General features: G+C 43.2%; 1 protein-coding gene across 1 annotated transcript in view; it reads right to left on the bottom strand.

Moving 5' to 3' along the window:
- The window catches only part of LOC137435359 (uncharacterized), a 452,519-nt gene extending 430,153 nt beyond the window's left edge, over positions 1 to 22,366 (bottom strand). The window contains exon 1 of the mRNA XM_078784413.1: positions 22,167 to 22,366. Coding sequence (XP_078640539.1) covers positions 22,167 to 22,243 — 77 coding nt within the window. The 5' untranslated portion in view covers positions 22,244 to 22,366. The remainder of the gene's footprint in view (positions 1 to 22,166) is intronic.
- Between the last annotated feature and the right edge of the window lie 1,050 nt (positions 22,367 to 23,416).

Here is a 23,416-nt window from a genome sequence, read left to right as displayed (position 1 = left end):
ACTAATAATATTCCAATCAGGTATGTGTTATATACTACTAAACTAAGAATAGCATCCACAATTGCTTTCAGGTTAATATAATTCAAAAATTTAACTCATGCAGGTATTTTAACACTACTCAAAGAAAATAAATGCATTAATAATGAGTATATATGATTGAAATCACAAACAGGAATATCTAATTCCTAACAAATTTTGCAAACAAACAAATTAAGCATAGTGTATTATTACCATAATTTGTCCCCACTGTTTTTTTTTGTTTTTTTTATTAACAGTGTGTAACTCGTGGTGATAGTTCACCAATCTAGTAAAATGGACACAATTCACAACATTTTGTTATGCCCTTATCTTAACTCTACTGTATTCATTTGCAACATCACTTGATTCAATCTTTTAATCTCAGTATTCATGTCGCCATAAAAGTCTTCTCTTGTGGTTCCACATTTATCTCCTCATTCGTTGGTTCATTTATTTCCTCATTTGTTGCTTCATGCACTATCATAGTGTTGTTTGTTATCTTATTCAAACACACTTTCACTAAGGCTTTCAAGCAAGCCACCACTAAAACTATTGCCAATATAACTATTAATCCAATAAACAAGTATTGGAGTATCTTAGCTGCCACTCCTCCCAATGTGTTTTCCAACCATGCAAAGGCACCCCCTTTCACATAGTCGTGATATCTAGCTCCCTCTTGTCTTATTGTATCGGCTATGTTATAAATGTCTCCTGAATTATCAGGTATGTATGTACAACAATCTGTACCAATCACTGCACATGTACCTCCTTTTTCCGCTAACAGCATATCTAATGCCATACGATTTTGTAATGCCATGGTTATTGTCGCTGCCAGCTCACTTGTAAGTTGTGTCAATCCACTTGCTGTTTTATTTGCCAATGTTTCTATAGCCAATGCCATTTGCCATAGTTCATGTCCTGCCTTCCAGGTTCCATAAAATGGAAATACTACCATTCCAACCCATTCTCCCATACTAACAGTTCTTTTCTGCCTAGAATGCAAGATACGCTTTGGTGACTTTGTTAACAAGCGCATGTGTGGAAGTACAAACCCAAGAAAGCATGTTCCGAACCATCCCGACGGAAGATACGGATATCCCTTGTGTCCACATATAAAATATGTATTATTATATGTCCATGTGTTGTCCATTCCCCAAGTGCCTTCCCAATACAAAGTTAAACCCTTCGTGCCATTTGGTCCTAGTGGGACAGGCATTCTCATCCAGCCTTCTTCGCGACCATAACCGTGGCATTTGGAGGTTCCCATAGACCTGTTATGCGTAGGCGTTTGGGGTCTGGTGATACACATTAATCCTTTCATTTGTTGTTGAATAGTCACGTAAGAGGGCATTTTGTTCTTATCATATGTAGGTCTATAACTGTCCTCAAATTGGTAACAATTATATCCTCCTCTTTGCCATCCTATTCTCCCTGACATTGAGCCTTCAAAATCTGCTGCTATCAGGGTGTCTGGGAAACGGCTACATAACTCTGCCCAACCAAAAGGAACTGCCTCCAATGGTACTCCATTCTCACTAGAATGCGGCATTTGTGTACATATCCAACAATTACTTTCATTGCTATATCAGCCCTTGTGTGGGCTAAATGTAAAAAAGTATTAATCCCGTGTAATCCATCGGTTCTAAAGGTGTCTCCCTATCTTCCATCAAACTTCTCTTTTGCTTATTTCGTACTGCATGATCATATATCTGTATGTCGGCCACTAATGTTGCGTTTGTTCTCTCATCACCCCAAAATAATGCATGCAACACAGAGTCCCCACTACTAGAGAACTCACCCCCGAGGATAAATATCACCATTTTCAAGGAGTAGCCGAAGTCGAAGTCTCTGGATTCCCTGATTGGTCGGCTTGTCTTGATAAGGTCTTTCCCTGTGTCCCACCTGTATCCATCTGTAAAACATGTGAGCTACCCCTTGTATATGTCCATACCTATAACATAATTACATGTCAATGAAATTCAACATTATATACCATACTCATAACTAGCAAGCTTCCTAACAGGTTAATAAAGAAAAATCCCTTAATATTTAACATAAATCTGATTATTTGCCTTTCCCTGATCCCCCTATCTCCCAGGGTCCAACTAAATCCCCTGATCATGAGATTAGTTGTGATACATTATCACTCATGCTGCACTAATATCAGTAGATAATTGTATGTCATGTAGGCAAATAAATGTCACTATGTTAAGTAGGAATACTACATGTTGAAAATGCAATGTTTATCAATGCAAGGGGTGTTAAAATGCAATTCAAATTAATGGAAATTATGACTTTCATTTATCTGCCACTGAATGTTCTGCTGGGCTGCCAGATGCAGCCTCATTTTCTGTGGGACTGTCCTCCTTAGCCCCATGTGCTCGCTTGCAATGAGAGGCATGAATCCAACTTGGTCTCCCTTGGCATTTCACTGCAGTATGCATTGTCAGCAGCACCTGATGTGGTCCTGACCATCGTGGTGTCAATGCAGTTTTCCGTTTGAAAATTTTGATGTACACATAATCTCCAGGTTGAAAAGAATGACACTCATTCTCTGCAGGTTCTGGTAAAGCTTCCTTCACCTGGGAATGAAACATCTTCACGATTTTGGTCAATTCAATACAGAAGGAGTACATCAACTCATCCATCTGATGAATGTCCATCTCCTTGATCGTCAAGGGAGGTGAATGAGGTACCCGCATTGGTCTCCCCATCAAGATTTCATGTGGGGATAATCCCGTTCTCCTATTGGGAGTAGCCCTCATCGCGAGGAGTGCAAGTGGAATGGCATCCGGCCATTTCAAGTTGGTTTCCGCACAGATTTTGGCCAACTTGTTCTTTATTACTCCATTTTGTCGTTCCACTGCTCCCGCCGACTGGGGGTGATAAGGACAGTGAAGATGAAGGTTTATCTGCATTGCCTTACCCAATTCCTTAACGACCTCTGCTGTGAAATGCGTACCCTGATCAGAAGAAATCCTGCAAGGAACCCCAAAGCGACATATGAAGTCCTTCAACAGAATCTTCACAACTGTTTTGGCATCTGCATGTCGACAAGGGTAGGCTTCTACCCACTTCGTAAACATGTCTACAATCACTAAAACAAACTCAAATCCAGCGCACTTCTCCATTTGGATAAAATCCATCTGTAAATGTACGAGTGGACCTGACGGTGCGGGATGAGCTCCTGGTGTAGTCTTTTCACCTTTTCCTGGATTATACGCCTGACACACCTGACATGTAGCACAACATTGCTCTGCCACAAGTGTAAATCCAGGTGCATACCATTGTCTTGACACTGATGCACACATTCCTCCTTTGCCTGTATGACTCACTCCATGAGCCAGGCGAGCAATCCATGGCAACAACTAGCGAGGAGCAACAACACGCCCATCGCGAGAAGTCCATAATTTAGATTCCTTGTCAAATGTGCATCCAGTCTGTACCCACACATCTTTTTCCCGGTCCTCCACCACTTCTTGCATAGCACTGACATCTTGCAGTGTCGGGGTGTTTTCAGGAATCCTTACAGGTCCCTGTATAATCACTGGGTCTTGTTCAAAATGTGCCGCAAGCTTTGCTGCTTCATCCGCCCTTGCATTGCCCTGCGAGACCTCATCTCTTCCTCGTGTATGGGCCTCACATTTGACCACTGCAATTGCAGATGGTAGAAGGATTGCTTCCAAAAGGCTAGCAATCAACTTCCCGTTTTTAATTTGGCTTCCTGTAGATGTCAAAAAGCCTCTCTGTTTCCAGAGAGCACCATAATCATGAACAACCCCATGCGCATACCTGGAGTCTGTATAAATGGTGACTCTCTGGCTTTCCACTAAACAACAGGCTCCAGTTAATACATAAAGTTCTGCCTGTTGAGCCGAGTAAGTGTTTGGTAATTTGCCGCTCTCCCATGTCTCAGCATCTGTGCATACTGCATATCCCGTCAATAGTGAACCATCCAATGCTCTTGATGATGATCCGTCAACATACAGTACCAGATCTGCGTCTGGGATGGGAATGTCCTTCAAGTCAATGCGAGGCACTAGTGCATGTGCCAATACCTCCGCACAATCATGGGGCTCACCATCTTCCTCTGTTGGCAACATAGATGCTGGGTTCAGCGTTGGACAACGCTGAATAGTAAGGTTTGACGGCGTCAATAACCCTAGTTCATACATTGTAGCCCTTGATGCTGAAAGGTGCTGTGTTCCTGCCTTCAGCAAAACCATCGCCACCGCATGCTCAACAAGAAGAATTAAGGGGCACCCCAGGACTAATGTACCTGTGGCTTCTACTGCATATGATGCTGCTGCCACTGCTCGCAAGCACTGTGGAAACCCTCGTGCTACTGGATCCAATCGAGTGCTATGATACGCTATGGGGCGCAGTTTCCCCCCAGGTTTTTGCGCCAACACTGATTGGGCAAATCCTCCTTTCTCTTGTGAATAGAGGAAGAAATTTTTGTCATAATCTGGCAGTCCTAAAGCAGGAGCTGATGCTAAGGCATCTTTCAATGTCATAAAAGCTTGTTCAGCCTCCGGGGTCCATTTCAAAGGATTTGGACTGTTTGGTAAGCTGATGTCCAACAGGGGGCGAGTCACTAATGTGTAATCAGCAATCCACTGATGGCAAAACCCTGTTGTCCCCAGGAAGGATTTCATCTGCTTGACAGTTGTAGGTTTTGGGAGTGCCCTGATCGCCTTTACACAGTCGTCTCGTGTCTCCTTTCAAAATATGTCCTAAATATTTCACCTCTTCCTTACAGAACTGCAACTTATCTCTCGAGGCCTTGTGGCCTTTGTCTGCCAATGCTGTCAGTAGCACAACAGTGTCCTGCTCACATGCTTCCTTTGAAGTCGAGCATATGAGAAGGTCGTCCACATATTGTACCATCACTGAACCTCCAGGAAATTCAATGTTTCTGAGGTCTTCATGTAGAGCACGTGAAAACAAAGTTGGGCTCTCTGTGAACCCTTGTGGTAAAACATTCCAAGTAAACTGTAACCCTTCGTACGTGAACGCGAAAAGATAACGCGAATCCTCATGAATGGGTACACTAAAGAACGCTGAACATAAGTCCACCACGGAGTAGAACTTCGTGTTGCATGGAATACTTGCGGGACCACCAGATAGGCTGGGATGACACAATCATTAATTGCTCGAAGATCCTGTACAAATCTCCAAGTAGTCTTGCCTGGCTTCTTCACAGGTAAAATAGGAGTGTTGCACATGCTCACAGTGTGAACTATAACTCCCTGATCCACCAATGATCGAATCACTGGTGCAATACCAGCTTTTGCCTCTGGTCTCAATGGATATTGGCGCTTTCTAGGCAGTGGCCTAGAATCATCTACTGTGATCCTTACAGGTGCAATACTCTTGATCCGTCCCACATCATTCGGATGCGTTGTCCACCAGCATGTCGGTATTTGATCGAGTGGGGCCGGGTCACCGTCGGTGTCAGAGCTGAGTAGGTATACCCCAACATCGTCAGTGTCATCCGATTCCACAATCATGTTGAAGGTTGAAGAAAGCACCTGCTCTTTGAGCTGCCAGCAAAATCCATTTCCATCTAAGTCATAGAGTGGGGCGCATTGAATTTCTCCCATGTATCCCATGTTTTTACACTCTTTCAAAGTTGCAATCATTGTTCCAACATCTTTTGCTTCATATCCTTCTGCCACCGCTAAGGTGACGTGTGGGGTTGTTGTTTCGGGTTGATTCCACAGGAGTTGTTGGTCTGGCATCAAAGACACTGACATGCCAACTCCCTGTCTTCCTACCCACAATGACGTCAGATGTACATCATACCTGGTGTGCAGGTATTTAGAAACCTGCTCTGCATAGGACACCTCCTCTCCTGTAGCATAACATGTCGTACAGTGAAGATCAGTCTGCCATGTCAGAGAATCCATCATAAAATTGTCTACCCATTCCTGTACTTCAGGCATTTCATCCTTCAGTGTCATAAAACTAACACACAAAAGTTCTGCCATTTTTGTATCATCGATGTCCCATCGATGTGTTCTTGGTCTTGTCAGGCTGTCTAGCACCTCAGAAATAAAGTCGTGGGAGTGTTCTGGCATTTCTAGATACTCCGTTTTCATTACAGATGACAGTACAATTCAATTTACACAATAAATCTCTTCCCATCAAATTTACTGGAACGCCAGATGCCACAAGAAAGGCATGTTGTGCAGTCAACGGGCCAAGTTGGACACGCAATTCTTCCGTGACAGGTGTGTGTATGGGAACTCCTGATACTCCTACCACCTTCGTATAGTATTTTGACAATGGTATATTGGGAAAATCTGCTTGTCGTAACGTGGAACGCGTGGCACCCGTATCGATTAGGAAAGGAGCCTTGCGTCCGCCTACTGTCAAATTAACACTTGGTTCCTGTGCAGCCGACCTTGAGATTAAAGGAAGCGCTGCCACTTGATCATTCTGGTCTAGTCAAAAGGGTGTTGCAGACCATCTATTCTGCTGAGGTACTCCCTTAATTGGGGCATTCCTCAACGGAGCCCTATTTGGTGGGCAAGGTGTTGGTAGTTGGTAGTATCCCTGTCCTTGGTTTCCCTTTCGAAATTGTCATTGGTTGATATATGGGCATCTCCTCTTCCAATGTCCCATTTCTCCACAATTGAAACATCGATTTCTCTCATTGGCTGGTCTGTCCACCTGTTCACTTGTATTTCTGGGCTGCATCTCTGGGTCTCTGGGTTGCCACTCCAATCTCTGGTTATCTCCTGAAACAGAGTTGTTTCCTGCATTGTTGTGTTGTTGCCCAGAAAACCTATTGCATTGATTCGTAGTCATCAGGGCTTGTGTCTGTAGTTGCATCAATTTTTCGGCATTTACAGCACTGTTCCTGGCCTGAATTCGCTGATGATGCAAGGCATAATTCAATATTTCTTGCATCGGCTTGCCTTCCCAAGCAATACACTGTCTTTCCACTTCACCCTTCAATTTTGGCAACAGACCATTAATAAAAAGAGGTTTTAAGGCATTGTCAATTTGTGCCCGGTCTATTCCCGAATATAGTCGGAAAACATCTCGCAATCTGCCCAAATAATCACTAGCATCTTCGCCTGATTTCTGCTTGCATGTAACCACTTTGTTCCAATCCGTCACGGGTGGCAATTTTTGTATGGCCTCTATCAATCTATTTATCTGTGTCATTTTAGCATCCGTGGGCATGTCTAACTGTCCATCTGCTGCATTTACCCAGTTTGCCTCACCCATTAAGTTCCTCAAAGTGGTGGTATTAGGAATTAACCACTTCAAAAGTATTTCCATGTCCCTTGCAGTTGGCAATTGAGTTTCCACAAGCAATCGCAGCTCCTCCGCGAATTGAAGTGGATCTGTTTTGATTGATGGCATACTACTCTGCAATGCCTTCAATTGATGTACCTGCCACGGTCTATACATCAGATCTGGGCGTTCCTGATTTGCCTCTGGAAATTGCCGCTGAGGAAAATTCATAACACCACATTGCTCAAAACCTCCCTGTGAGAGAGTCAAGTTTTGATTGTTCACTAGCCAATCACATTGATCGTTGGATTGATTGGCATTTATCACAGGACCCTTACTCCTTGTATTGTGAAATGGAGAGTATTTTGAAGTTGTTGCAGCTGGTTACATCGCTTGCCCACTTTGAGTCGGTTCCTGTCTCTGATTCTGTTCCTGTCCCCCAATTGCACCCTCTTGGGTAGTTACCTCAGATGGGTCACTTCTTTCACCTGTCCTCTGTTGACTAGAACCAGTCGCTGCACTCTGTTCTGGTCTTTCGGCAGGTACAGGTTCAGGTACTACCTGTGGCTGATATACAATATTTCTCCGATAGGGTGGAGGAGTTTCCTCTTCCAGTTCATTTATCTCGTATGACCTTGCTTCTGGGTACAATTTGGGCTGGGATCGCTTTCCATTGCTAACTTCAAGAGGCATCTGCGTGGATACCTTGCCCCACCTATGCTGTATCTGTTTCACCTCTTTCTTCAAACCCCCCATCTTTGCTTTGGTCTTCCTATCCCTAGACTCAACGTCCCAGTAATAAAATGGTTTCCAATCCACTTTCAACTTCTGTCTCCCTCTTGCTTCTAATTCTTCTCTGAGTGTTTCCAATGTGTTCCTGTCAAAAGTGCCATCCTTTGGGAATTCCTTTTTCCTTCCTTTTGTCCATTCATGCCAGGATTCCACATCTTTAAGTGATTCTGCACCATATCGCTGATGCATGTAATTAATACAAGCACCTCTTTGACTCAAGTCTAATTGGCCTTTTTTATCCTTGCAGACTCAACTTCCCATTTCGCCTGTGTGTGAGTAACACTCTATACTCACTCAATGTACCAGATAACTACCAGGACTACACTTTAGACTACACCTGTACCCATTATCGACTGTGTGTACTGCAAAATCTCTGAAGTTTGTTCCACCTTATACAGAGTAGCGTTGAATGCTTTATTTCCTCGCTTATTCCTATAAGCTCCACTCTGTGGTCTCCCAGGAAGTATCTCTCCACCTTTTCAATCGATGACTTCAGGTGATTTCCAGATAGCCTCCCTGTCCTGTGGCTTTTCCACACCCCAATCTCACTGATCGGTGTTGCAGATGGGTCAAATGGATCAGTAAGAAGTGGGTCAGCAGGTATTCCGTTCTGTTGAGGGGGAATCAAACAGAAAATAACCACATATAATATAACTATATAGACCCACCACCTTGCTCGTTTTCCAAGGTTGTCTTCACATTGATGTTTCACAAATATCTCATAGCTTCTTTCTTGAGACCGCACTTTCATCCATCAATCAATCAATTTATTCAATTAAATCAATTCAATTTTTCAATGTCAATCAATTTATCAATATTCATCAATAAATCACATTAATCAATCAGATAACTCTATACATAAACCTTTTCCCAATGTTGCCAGAACAGTTCCATCCACTGACGGAGATATATGATCATTGTCGTCACCTTTGACCCATACCTTTTGTCAATTGAAAAATCACCGTTCTGCCTCTGGATCATATCTGACATATTTTTAGCCACGTCGCAGACGCTGCTCATAGAGTGCCCTCTGCTGTTGTTGTTGTTACCTCTGCTTCTTCTTCTGCTTCTTCTTCTTCTTGTTCTTGCAGAGAAGACAAAACCTCAAAGCTCCACCCATTCTGGGAACCATAGCTGGACCCATTTTGGGAGAGGCTTCATATAAACAAATATCCACCATTTTATTAACTTGCATAGCTTTGAGGCCTGTTTTGTAGGCCGGTGGTGTCTTCCTCCCTCACACAGTTTTCTTTCACATCAAATTCGATATATCATTTCATTTTTCACAGTCGCTAACATAGTTTTAGACTCGGTTGAAAAAAAACGGGAAGAAAATCCAATGAAAGTTGCCCTTTATAGAACGAAATGAATTCTCAAAGGCCTGTAACTTCAAGTCCATTGAGATTTTTTTTTTTTTTAATCGCGGCATGCTCAGTCATACACCGCTCGAAATAAGAGATGGGAAAATGCCGAGATATATATATTTTGTTTAAATCGTGGCATGCTCAGTCATACACCGCCTGAAATAACAGACGGGAAAATGCCGAGATATATTAAAAATTCGTCCATTTGATGACAATCGTCACGATGAAATATTTAATTTATACGTCGTCACAATAATGTGGAGAGAGGAGCATAGCTTCATTCACGTGTTGCCACATACGGGAAATTGCCGAGATTTTTTTTTTTTTTACATCGCGGCATGGTCAGTCATACACCGCCTGAAATAACAGACGGGAAAATGCCGAGATATATTAAAAATTCGTCCATATGATGAAAATCGTCACGATGAAATATTTAATTTATACGTCGTCACAATAATGTGGAGAGAGGAGCATAGCTTCGTTCACGTGTCGCCACACACGGGAAATTGCCGAGATATATATTTTTTTCAATCGCGGCATGGTCAGTCATACACCGCCTGAAATAACAGATGGGAAAATGCCGAGATATATTAAAAATTCGTCGCCACACACGGGAAATTGCCGAGATATATTTTCACTTTGCACAAAAATAACATCAAGTAATCGAATCAATAGGAATGTCCTGTGCTTATAACATCGACGTTATAGGCACAGCTGCATCTAGGCATTGTGTAACATCGACGCGGCTTTTGTTTTAATTAAAACTTTTTGTACTTGTTTCAATCTTGTCTGGCCATTATATCACAAATTCAAGTTTAGCAACCACTGAAGGCAACCCAACCCTTCATTTCTGAGATAGTCAGCCAAGATTAATCAAACAGGAATGAAACAGGTTACTGAGAAAATGTCCCAATTTGAATGTACTCAAACTTCTTGACAATTAAAATTTTGTAAAACTCCTGAAATGTTCTACCAATGAATGACAATTAATTGAATGACAATAAACAAATGAAAATATTTGCCAATTTTAATCCAATCATGCTGAAATTTTGACCCTTTATTTAACTCTATTACTTGTAATGCATCATTAATCCTACAGGGCTCAAAAGCTATCCTTAAGCCCAAGCAATCATTTTACACTGAAAACCTCATGATCTCATTCCTGTCAATCATAACCACGTGGTATAATCAACAATCAACAATGAGAAAAAACAATGATAACTATATATAGCAACAAGCTACCATAAGGGTTTGAAAGGAGGGTGGTGGGAGGGAGGGAAGGGGGGAGGAAGGAATAAGGGAAGGGGAAAACAGGTAAAAGACAGGTGAGAGAGGTAGGAAGGTAGGAAGGAAGGGCGAGGGAAAAGAGGAGGAAAGAGGGGAGGAAAAAGGGTGGGGCAAGGGAGTAGGAGGAGGGATAGCAGGAGGTGTAGGATGCCACGAAGGATGAGAAAGCTGGGGGGGTGGGACAATGAAAGAAAAGGGGTAGGGCAAGGGGGGTGAGGCTGGGGGGGGATGGGCGGGGGCATAGAAAATTGGAACAAACGAAGTATTCCGAATCCAAAATAAATTTTCACAGCATGGTGCATGGTGCTTAATTACATTAGCTGTTGTATGAGCCTCAACCCAAGTGAGATCAAGTGGGAAATGAAGAGAGAGAAAGGGAGACAGAAAGATTGAGACGAAGAGAGGGGGCTAACAAAGAAAGAGAAAGAGAAGGAAATAAGAGACAACCAGGGGAGATAATCTCTAATAATATTGATGACAAAAGACAGGTGAGAATAACACCTGTCTGACAGGTGAAAATATGAAATTATCAAATTTACATTCAATGGCTCTGCCTTATAGAAATTCTACATCCCCGTAACATGGGATTGCCTCTCATCAATTTTCATATTGATCGAATAACATTTAACTGTCATCCAAGATGGCCGCTGCAATAAATAAAAAACGCTAAAAAATGTATATTTTCCTAATCAGGATTCAGATATAGGGATGATTACAGGTGAAAATGTCATATTACACAAGGAGCGGGGGGGTGGCGGGGGGAAGGGGGCGGGGAGCCAGGAATACAGGAATACAGGTAACAGGTAGATTAGGAAAAGAAGAAGAAGAGAAAAAGAAGGGAGGGGGAAAGGGACGCAGGAGGGAAGGGGGGGGTAGGAATGAGGGGTGGATTGGATGATGGTGGGATGGGGTTAGGGTGAGGATTACAGTTAGGATGGAGGGGGTGGGAAATGGAAGGAGGGAGGGGGAGGGCGGGAGCACAAAGGAGTGAATGGAGGGAAGACACAGAGGAGTGAGGAGGGGCATAGAGGATTGAGGGGGGTGTAAAGGAATGAGGGGGGGCAGAAGAAGGGGTGGGAAGAATAAAGGGTGGATAAGGGTACAAAGACAAGGCAGAGACAAGCTGGGACAAGCTGCAATGAGGGTTTGAGGGGATGGGGAGCTGACAGCGGGAGGGAGGGGGGAAGGAGGGAGGGAGGGGGGAAGGGGAGGACAGGACAGGTAGATTGGGAAGAGAAAGGTATGGTGGGGGAGGAAGGAGAAGTGCAAAGGTATGGGGCGGAGGAGTGGAGGGTTGGGAGGAGTAAGGCTGGGGGGGTGGGGCGGGAGAGGATGAATGATGTGGATGTGGATGTATGATGATGAGATGGGGGTGAATGAGGGGTGGGGGAGGTAGGAAGGCTGGGAGAAAGGAAAAAAGAAAAGATTGGGAGAGAGAGAAAAAAAAAAATTGCTTCCGATCCCGTATGTAATATGTGACCAATGTGACCTGGTGAAAAGCTCTATCGTCAATAGTATAATGAATGAGTCAACCCACTGGGTGTTATTTGAACGGGCGTATAGGCTGGCATCGTGTGTTTCAAAATTTAATTCAAGCCGAGGTTCATACAAAGAGTCTGAAGATCGTTCGATGCCGTTTTTTAAATCAATAAAATTAATTCCACTTGCTGACGGGATCGAACCCAGCCAAAAAAAATCAATGTCTTCCGTATTTCCTGAGTGTACTACCTTCCAAGCTGGGAATCGAAAGAAAAATCCCTGTATTTATGTATCGTTTGTTCGATCGTGCACATAACATCGGGCCGTGTATTTCCCTCGCGCGCATTACTGTGCGTGGAACAGCTCGCTCGGATTTAGCATTTCATCGAGGTGCAAAACCATATTCGTGCCACAATGGGAATTTATGTTATAAAATCGAGACAGCCAATTTTTTAACACCCTTCCATTGACTTGTCGCGCTTCGGCACACTTTACAAGTGCTGGCGTAAAAATCGCTACTTACAAAAAATCGCTAATTATCGAGAAAAACCCTCGGATAATCGTTTAAAAATCGCTTTTTTTTTTAAATGTCAATGACCATCCGTCTATCCGCTCGTTCTATTGTTCCAATCAATCGGGATCTCAACCATTTTATTTAACGGGAAATCGACACAATTCGTGTACCAACGAAACAAGCAGATATAGGACGCAGAACGTTAAATGGAATCAATCATGAGATATATACAAAATACACACAACAATACACAAAAATACACAATATCAACAGGTCGACCATATTGTATACCATTTCAGTTTTACATGACAGCGAACGAACGCAGCACCCTTTCTCTAACGACCCAGGTGGTCCGTTAGTGGCTCTTTGAACTCGTTTATCAAAAACAAAATGGAAAAAATTTGGAAAAATAATTAATAAATTTGGGAAGAAAAAAATCGTAAAAAATCGTCATGATATTTCTGAAATATCCCGGGGCTTTCCGCATACCTCAAAGAGGTATAGATTGTGGTGTTGCCCACCTACCACATAACACATACACAAAAACAACAACTAAGCAGAACTGAACAACTAAGCAGGTTCGCATCGTACTGTACAGATGACAAAGACGGGATGCTTACCTTGTCCCCTGGTCTTGCGCACCTGGGCAGTTGATCCCCGTGCTGGGACCACCAATTTGTAGATAATAATGATCTCTACTACTGAACTCCAACTGAGCAACCTCTCACGAGATTACTCAAAGAAACTCAAACTTGTTTACCAAGTCAATGTTTATTGAAACTGTAAATAAACGTACTAATTCAAAATAATATGACGCGTCGTTCTGCCGATCGTGGCTGGAGCTCCTTCTCGTTGTTGCCCAGTCTCTCTCCTTCCTCCGATGATCAGTTCTTCCCAGTTTTTTCTCGTTCTCTCCGAGCTTCCTCATTAAATAGAACTTTGCTCCTTTTCATGTCAGAGCATTGGAATGCAGAGTTCAGCCCAAGGCCTATAGCCCCCAGACATTGAGACGCCTGCAAGGCATCTGTTTCCTGTCCAGGAAGCCCTACAGGCTCTTTGGAACAGCTGCCTATCGTTGGGAACTAGAAGCACTACATAATTCCTCTGAGAAAGGTCACTTTCTCATGACCTGCCTGAGGAGGAATTCGCCCAGCACTTGGGTTTGTAAATCCTAATTTATCAGTGGGCAATAACTTGCCTTTCTCCGGTTCCAAGACTTTGCAAACTGCACGGTAAAACACATTCCATTTTACACAAGATCACATTGAGATGTAATTTAGCAATATTAACAACTGGCAATATATATGAATATTTATTATTCCACAGTACACGGAATCTTGTGGTGAGGCTGTTGCCCAGAAACAACTTGCTTTCTTCTCCTGGAAAGCAAATCCAACGGAAGGAAAGCTCATTTCCTTTCACAAAGCCCGAAACAAGTGTGTGTCCACCCTCAGGAGAGCCAGGACACTATCTCTCCATTCTCAAGACCTAACTCTCTTATCTGTCTCCCTCTTCCAAATCCTGGTGGCGTCTGGTCAAATCTGTTTCTGGTGTTTGTTCCCCCTCCATCCCCTCCCTCACCTCAAACGGCCACACGGCTGACTCCGCACGTGAAAAATCTGAATGCCTCAACTCTGTGTTTGCCTCTAAATCTTGTGTCCCAAACCCATCCCTCTCTGTACCCACCGTACCCAGTCGTACCCAGCTGCTCCTGGACTCTGTGTCCTTTCCTCCTGACAAGGTGGAAAAGTTTCTGTCAACCCTCGACTCTGATTCTGCAACTGGACCTGACGGCATCAGCCCACGGGTCCTAAAATCCTGTCCTTCCGCTCTTTCACTCCCTCTCTCTGTTCTCTTCACCCTTTCTTTTGCTCAAGGTCATCTGCCATCTGCTTGGAAATCAGCCAACATCACCGCTTTGCACAAAAACGTGCAAAAACAGATCCTAGCAGCTACAGACCAATCAGCCTTCTCCCAATTATCAGCAAAGTCATGGAATCCATCATTGCTTCGGATATGAAATCTTTCCTCTTCTCCAATGGCTTGATCTCTGATCATCAATTTGGTTTCAGACCTGGTCACTCTACTCTGGACATGCTGCTTCTGCTTTCTCAACAATGGATGGAGGTCCTCAGTGCCAAACAGGAAATTAGAGCTGTCTCCCTTGACATATCACGTGCCTTCGATACGGTCTGGCACCCCGCTCGTCTAACCAAACTCTCCTCCTTTAGTATCCATGGAAATCTCCACACATGGCTGGCCGACTTCCACTCTATTCGTAGTCAACGTGTGGCCCTGAATGGGTTTCTCTCATCTCCTCTTCCTGTTCAGGCTGAAGTTCCCCAAGGCAGTGTTCTGGGCCCTGTGCTTTTTCTGATCTTCATCAATGATCTCTCTGACTCTCTTGAAAATCCTCTCTATCTCTTTGCTGATGTCTCTACTCTCTGTCGCTCCATTCCTCATCCCTCAGATCGGCAGTCTGCAGCAGTCTGCAGATCGGCAGTCTGCAGCCTCCTCACTCTCTGCAGACCTGGACAAAATCACAGACTGGGCAAACAAGTGGAACATGTCTTTCAATCCTGACAAATCTCACACTCTTACGATGTCTCTCGGAAAAGACCGACTGGACAACCCTCCCATCCACTTTCTGAATAATCCTCTCCAAGAAGTCTGTCACTCAAGCTTTTGGGTCTCACTATCTGCCATGATCTTTCCTGGGAAAAGCACATTTCAAATCTGGCCTCCAAAGCCAGTTGCTGACTGGGCATCCTCCGTCATGCGAAGTTCTTCCTTGGCACACCTGAGCTCCTCACCACATACAAGGCTTTCATCCACAGCTCAATGGAATACTGCTCTCCCCTCTGGGCTGGTGCTCCTGCCTCACACCTAGCTCGTCTTCACGCTGTTGAAACCAAAGCGTTCAGAATCATTGGAATCTCCCGCGATGAAGCTAACTCCAAGGGCCTTTCACTCACTCACCGCAGGCAGGTTGGTGGTCTTTCCATCTTCTACCGACTCCTCTCTGGCCTTGTCCCCCCAGCTCTCTCTGGGCTCTGTCCCCCAAATATTCCTACAGGTCGCACAAGATCTGCCTGCAACCCTCTTGTGGTTAAACGGCCAAAATCAAGACTCTCTGCTCACCTTCACTCCTTCATTCCTCTTTTCTGCCGCCTCTGGAACAAACTCCCTCACTCTCTTCAATCCCACTCCACCCTCCAGGTCTTTAAAACAGCTGTTCACCACCATCTCTTATCTTCCCCCATACAAAACCTTGATCTGTTATACCCCCGCTAATTTCACCCCAAATCCACTTTTTTGAAATACCAACTTCTGTCCTGGAAGTCCTTGTAGACTGCCAGGTGTTCCAATTTTTCATTTCATTTCGTGACCTGAAAATCGGGTGGGCATCAAATTGGCATGATAATATAGAAAAAATTAAGAAATAATGTTCATGACTTTTCACAAGTCAGATTCTGGTACGTTAGTCTGTAATATAATGTTGAAATGTATAATTTTATTTCCAAAATCTCCGTTTAGCCTCGAACGCATTTCGATGTATTGACCAATGAGGATCGCGCTTATTCGCGCTACGAACGATGTCTGGGCTTCCGGCTGTGAGTAAACAAAATGGCGGCCTCCAGTAGCAGCGACGGTGACGAGGGTGGGAGCGAGAAACGCTGTTATATGTGCATTTCTCCGGCCAAAAGATCAAGTTTAATACCTTTTAGTGATATAACATGGCCGCGATATATGCAATTTGTTCTTACGTGGCAGAATTTAGAAGGTGATCAAGCTGAAATTGCGAGAAATTTTGTGAAGAACCACGCTAACGAATTCGGCGAACGTGGCAACAGTATGGTAACAATACCTGCTATAGCTATACCGCATGATGCAGCGTTTCATCAAGTGTGTTATTCACGATTTACCGATAAACAACGAGTGAGCAGGGTGCAAAGCAGCATGAAAAAGAGAGAAGAAAATGCAGCCAATACTGGTAGGTTGAATAACTTGAATAATAAATCATGACAATGCTTCAAAACTTAGTTTGATTTTTTTTTTTGTGAGGTATATGTAAAATGATTTTGTGTGTAGTCGAACGATTTTGAATTGAAGGAACTGTCCAATATTTATGCAAGGAGGTAGGGCCGAGGTGAAACAAATAAATTTTTAAAAGGAAGTCTGAGGAAGGGGGGGGGGGGGAGGGAATCTAGTCGGGCTAACCATGACTTGAGGTCGAGACATTTTAAACTCACATAATTTTAATTGTTTTCTTTTATGTGTATTTATTGCAGCTTCAACATGCAATGACATCAACGTCAACATTGACAAGGTGCATAAAGGCCCACAACCAGTCAAGAAACGTGCTCTACGCTCCAGCTTAGGCAAGCCCAAATGTTCAGCCAGATCCCAATATGTGTTGCCTAATATATGCATACTTTGTCAGAAAGAGAGAACAATCAATACAGGCAAAAGGGGCCGAAGAAAAGAGCCTCTAACAAGGTGCTCAACAATTGAGGCACCAAGACTGCAGCAAGCTGCTAAAGACAACAACAATACAAACCTGCTGCTTCAAATTCAAGACCACGATTGTGTTGCGATAGAGGTAAAATACCATGGTCGCTGCTACAAGGAGTATACCCGGTATTTAGGCAAGCTAGCAACAACACCTAATGCAGAGCAACAAGGAGACTCCAACTACTCAGAAGCATACACATTATTTTGTGCAACAGTCAAGGATCTTATAATAGACAACAAGGAAATCTACAGACTGAAACGACTTAATGACATGTTCATGAAACAAATCAAAGCAACACACGGAATAGAATCAAACTACAAAAGTGGCTTTCTCAAGACAAGACTGATGAAAACATTAGTAGTGTAATAATGTTGGTTCTGGGACACCGCAAATCCTCATTCACTTACATGTTAAATTTTCCCCTCCCTCATTGTCCCAAAACACCTCTATTTCTCCCACCCTCATCTTTATGAACCTTTTGTCTGTAGTACCTATCCTTAATGTTGTTCATTAGACCACTCAAACACTACAAATATTTGTTTTCTCTTATAGACCTATCATCCTTCTTCTACATATCATCTGGCAGATTAATCTTTGACCCACTCAAACATTGACCCATTCACTTCCATATTAATTCTTTCCCTCCCTCATTGCCCCTAAACACCTCTATTTCTCTCACCCTGTTCTTTACGAACCTTCTAACCTTTTGACATGTTATCCTTATTCATTAGACCACTTAAACAATGGTCCTTCTGTGTGAACCTGTGATCCTTCTGACCTTATGGACCTTTTAACCTTTTACTCTTAATATCATCTGGTGAATCATCTTTGACCCACTCAAACAACGACCCTACAAATATTTGTTTATGCGTGGGAAATAATTTAATTCTCTTGCCACTCTCTTCACCATCTAATATATTAACAAAAAATATGTTTGAGTTTGGTTCTTTATTAAGATATTTTAACTGAGCTAAGATAAAATGGTAAACCTCCCTCAATGTTCTTGTTTGAGCGCCTCCAGTGCCACATACCATTTTTAAATTAAAGTATATATTTTCCTGACAACCATCAAAGTTTTCCGTCCACTCAAAAATATTTCCATCTTTTTTACCCAATTCACCGGTATTTAAATTAATTCTCTTATTTGTTTTGTGAACTTTTTTACCAGTTGCCTTTTCAATTATACCTATTTGATATTTTTCACATTCATTATGTTTTCCATTTATATACCAAGGTTGATTACACCTCCACTCTTTAGTCTGGTTGATACTTGGTTCTATCATTTATATAATAGTAAAAAAGGCGGCGGTAGCCCGTTAAAATCCCCAACCCCCCCTTTTTAACTTATCACTTATATATATCTTATCACTTATATATATCTTATCACTTATGTATATGTTATCACTTATATATATCTTATCACTTATATATATCTTATCACTTATATACTTATATAACCATAAGGGAGACTATCAATTCCATTTTCTAAAATAAACCTCTTATCATCAAAAGCCCCCAATGCTTTCTTATTTATCTCTTCTGAATATAATTGATGTTTATAACTTCTTATTCCATTAATCTTTCTAAACTCTTCTTTCTTTGTTGTTAAACAGTTATAATAATCCTTAAAGTTTATTGTTTCTTTAATAACATTTTTCTTTACACCTTTTAACTTCTTATCAGTCTTTTCAACGTTATTCACAATGTATTTATAAGCATAAGCCTTTGACCTCAATCCCACAAATTCACTCATAACATTTCCTCCTAATTCATCCTTGAACTTTCCAATCACCTTTTTATTTTTAGAAGAGAACAACTCACTCTCTGGACTGTAATTACTCGTGTCATAGATATTAATGTCTCTTTTCATGTCTGAATAAACATCGTTGGTATTAATTTTCAAAATAAAACTATCTGTATCCATATAAAGTAGATTAACATCATTTTGATATTTCTTCCTCAAGTTATTATAAAAGTAATCATACATTAATGACTTTGATAAATCAAGAATTGTTGTTCCAATATAAATAGGTTTGTTCATTTCAATACTCTCTTTAATCAAATGGATCGCACAAAAGTTCTCAGTAAAGACCTCAGCTTGAGTAAAACTCGGTCTATTAATTAATTTTGATGCTTGTTCCCAAGATGTTGATAGTCTGATATTTTGTGTTTTCCTCACATTCTCCATAGTCTTACCAAAGACCGCATTATTCATCAATTTATAAAAGTCTTTCTCAAAATCTGTTTTTGACTCTGTTCTTCTTTGTGTATTAAAATCAATGTACCCCTTTAACCAATGACTTTGATTGAACTTTAGAACCCTATGGATCTTCTCTACTCTTAGACCTTTTGATAAATATTGTCGCAAATTTCTTTGGTGTAGAACATAATTTTTCTTGTTATATAATGTAGTAAGTAATTTTTCTGTTGATTCAACTATATCAAACGATCGTTGATAATCACTCAACCATTCTTTCTTTGGACTTTCTTTCTCACAAGCAAATGGGAGATCTTTGTGTAGGTTATGGAGTTCCTCTGGATATTTTAAATCAATTTCAAAATAATAACCAACTTTTTCTTCATCCAATTCTTTTTGTGTAGAGATACATACATCTTGTAAAACGTTTTTGTAGTCTTTTTCCTTTACCCATCTAAGTTTTCCATAAGGAAGAGCCTGAGACATTGCCCAGCCATACAGGTTGTTCACGTCATAGTACATCAAGTAAGAACTCTCTTTCGTTGGATCATAATTTGGAAGATATTTGTTATTTGCTTTTGCGTATCTACTCGAGCAGACTTGTGAAATTCCACCTCTTTTTGCCTTTTCAATCATCAAAAGCATATCAACATCGGTTATCAAATCCAAATCTTGTTTTGTCATTTTCAACATCGCACTCCAGGCCAATCCAGGTGCTGTGTAGTAGTGAGCAGGATCCAATCCATATCCAGTGCGACAAACAGATCTAAAGGCTTCAAATACATCGGCCAATAAAAGCACATCAGTTTTGAGATACAAATCGTGATACTCGCCAAGATTCTTGATGTTATATTTTTCCCAAACATTTTGTGCGTGTACATAATCTTTATCAGATATATTACTGTTGTTTAATTTGTTATAGAAATTTTCTTTTGAAGGAAGTTGTGTTTCATTGAATCTCTCAAATGAGTCCATATAGTCATAGGGGTAAATTCCCTTTTGTGTTAGAAAATCTTTATCTAAAAAATACTCTGAAAGACATGGAAACTCTTTTAGATTTTGAACCAAGTTAACCAATGGACTTGCCATGAATTTAAATGTATTGTTACAGATACGACTTTGATGGTATGGTGGGCCGAGCGGGATGGCCGCCGTATCCGTACAAGTTACCCGATTGTACTCGAACGTCGACGAAGCCGCGCTATGCTGGCTCAATAGGAAAGAGAAGACACCCGGCTGGATTATAATGACACAATACGACACCAGGGGTTCAGTTCTCAAGTATATTCGTACGGAAAAAGGTTGGATTACAGGGACAAGAGGGAAACATAGGAAGGTGGGCACTTAGACACAACCTTATATTAACCCTAGACAGACCACAGATAAACGGGACAACGCTGACTCACACGGGATTTGATGGCAAGGAAAGCGGCAGTCGATGGCTCAGGTGCACCTGGCTCAGGGACAGAATCACGTACGGTGGTGTCCAGCAGATGCGGGGAGGTCGCTCAGCGCTCGTGGGTCGCGACTTTGGTGGAGATGCCGGGGAGGTCGCTCAGCGCTCGGGAGGGTGGCGTCTTGTCCTTCCAAGCTCGGGGCGCATCTCACGTCACGTCCGGCGCGGGGCCGCGTATATCCGGCGGGGAGTCACGCCCTCGCTCGTTAGCTCCGCCCCATATGGCATCGGCCCATGGCTTCTCATTGGGTGCGGGGGTTACCGGCTCCGCCCTTGACGAGGGGCCGACAGGGAGCCCCCTTCTGGGTAACCCCGTCGAGCACATGTTCAATGGCGGCCAACCGAGCCGGAGTGAGGACGCAAAGCCGCTGTTGTTGTGGTTGTTGTTGGAGCTTGAGATGATGGGAAGAGATGCGGGGAGGTATGGGAAGGTCCTAAACTCCTACTGGTGCCATATCATCACATTCTGGTGCAACGAAGAGTCATAATTAATGGAAACAAGTCCTTAACTGACATAGATTAAGAATAACTAGCAAGATGTCCTATAATGGTCTACGTGTGGTGCGGGGGACCTGGGCACGACATTTAATGGGGGAATGAAGGGGAAGATCGGCTCTAATGGGTGTTGTTTACAGACAATGGGACTAGGGAATGGGGTAAGGGGAGAGTTGGGGAGTATCGGAGAAGATAGGGGAATATTTACAAGCGGATATGGAGGTCAAATTCCATATTCGCAACATTGCACCCTTCTCTACCCTCGGGGCGTCCCGACCCGATAAATTTTTACCTACTTTAGTGTGGCACGCAATGTAGTTCCCTCTACTATTAACTCTACCCTGAGTGCGACAGTTTTATAGATATTCACAAATGAGTAAATATGTCCCCCTGCGACGTTGCACCCTTCTCCTCTCAGAAACACACCCACAGGATAACCGAATCCGGAAAGAATCCTCAAACTAAACATACAGCCGGTAGGGAGCATTATTTACAAGACTACGCTGATATTTACACTACGATCCAGGACCTGTCTTTGGAGGAACACATGCAGATGTTATGCATAGAGAGAGCGCGCTTGCCAACATCGATACACCAACCCACGAGTGCTCTGTGGCCGACGGCCTTTAATAACGTGCAGAGCACCCTTTCCGAGCATCAACAGCACCACCCCACCACCAATCGGTGCAGTCACCATTGTTCAATGAAATAAAAATAACTTCAACAACCCCTAACCCTGCAGGTGTCTCTTGCTCTTCTTGTGGTGCACTTGGTGGTGTTAACTATTAGTGGTTCACCTGTATGGCATAGGTGCCACGTTGATCCATAGGTCCATCCCCGGGTGGTGCTTGGCCGCAAACGAACTGCGGTCCATTGTGGGTGGCCACAAACATTGCGGTCCATATGGTGTACCGATCCAGGCAGCGAACAGCGAAAGTGCAGGCCCACAACTGCGTCGCCAGCACCTCTCTCTCCTCTCTCTCTACCCCAAAGCCAGATCCTCGGAGGTGGGAGACAACAGAAGAAACAAGTGAGTAAGGTGGTAAGGGCGCAAAAGTGCACGCAATGTAAGGTGATGCACACTGGGGGCACATGGGAACCAGGTGAGACAGGTACGTTCCTATCGTACGCCCCCCCCACCAGGTAACCTACATGGCCCCTCCCTTACCCCTTACTGTATCCACAAAACACAACACTACCCATAAACATCTACTTTACAAATCAACAAACATCCCTACTGTCTTCCCCGTTCCTCCCATAAACCAAATTCGTCTTCTCTCCCTCCTAACCAATCAAATTTGCCATTTCCAATTCATCATCAGTCCCTCCTAGGGAGGGAGAGATGGAATCACCCCAATGTCTCATCCACGTCGTGATGCGTCTCACCAATCCTCACAGCAATTCTCATTTCCTGCACAAAACAAAGAAAACACAGGTGTGGAGTCATCATCATCACCTCAGGTAAGTGGCTGCGTATGGTGCGACAGGTTCATCAATCCTAACTATCTCCTAAATGACTTTAACAACTTTACACTACCCGGGGGCTTTCTCCGGCCAAACCATTGGCCCTCTTACACTATGGGTTCTAAAAACCAATTCCCATTGGCCAAACTGTGGTGCTCTTCAATTTGGGGTCTCACTCCCCCGATTCATCTCCCGGTGCCCTCGCACAATTTCTGGGCTGTGGCGTGTACCTCTCCCAGTGGGTCTACCCACCTGCACACCTCCACCACTGCAGTTGCCTCCGAGCTTACCTGCTCCTCACCCTAACCTAACTACCTGGGGAAGGCCCTCTGGCTCTCTCCCCACTCCGTGCCCTCTCTGGCACTGGGCTGCCCGATCCACACCCGGGATCCTCAGGCACCCACTCACAACTACCGGCTCCCAGAGCCCACCTGCGGCCTCACCTGGCCGACATCCTCACAGTGGTGGAGTGCCCAACCAACTACACACACTAACAGGCTACACGCCCAGCCATTTCCACAACACTAATGCACCCATTCACAACACCATTCTGCAACCGCACCACAAATGCCAATATCCAACC

This window comes from Myxine glutinosa, chromosome 9 (assembly GCF_964187855.1).
Source record: "Myxine glutinosa chromosome 9, kmMyxGlut1.1, whole genome shotgun sequence".
NCBI lineage: Eukaryota > Metazoa > Chordata > Myxini > Myxiniformes > Myxinidae > Myxine > Myxine glutinosa.
Note: the sequence above shows the minus strand (reverse complement) of the source record. Positions and strands in the feature narration are given on the sequence as shown.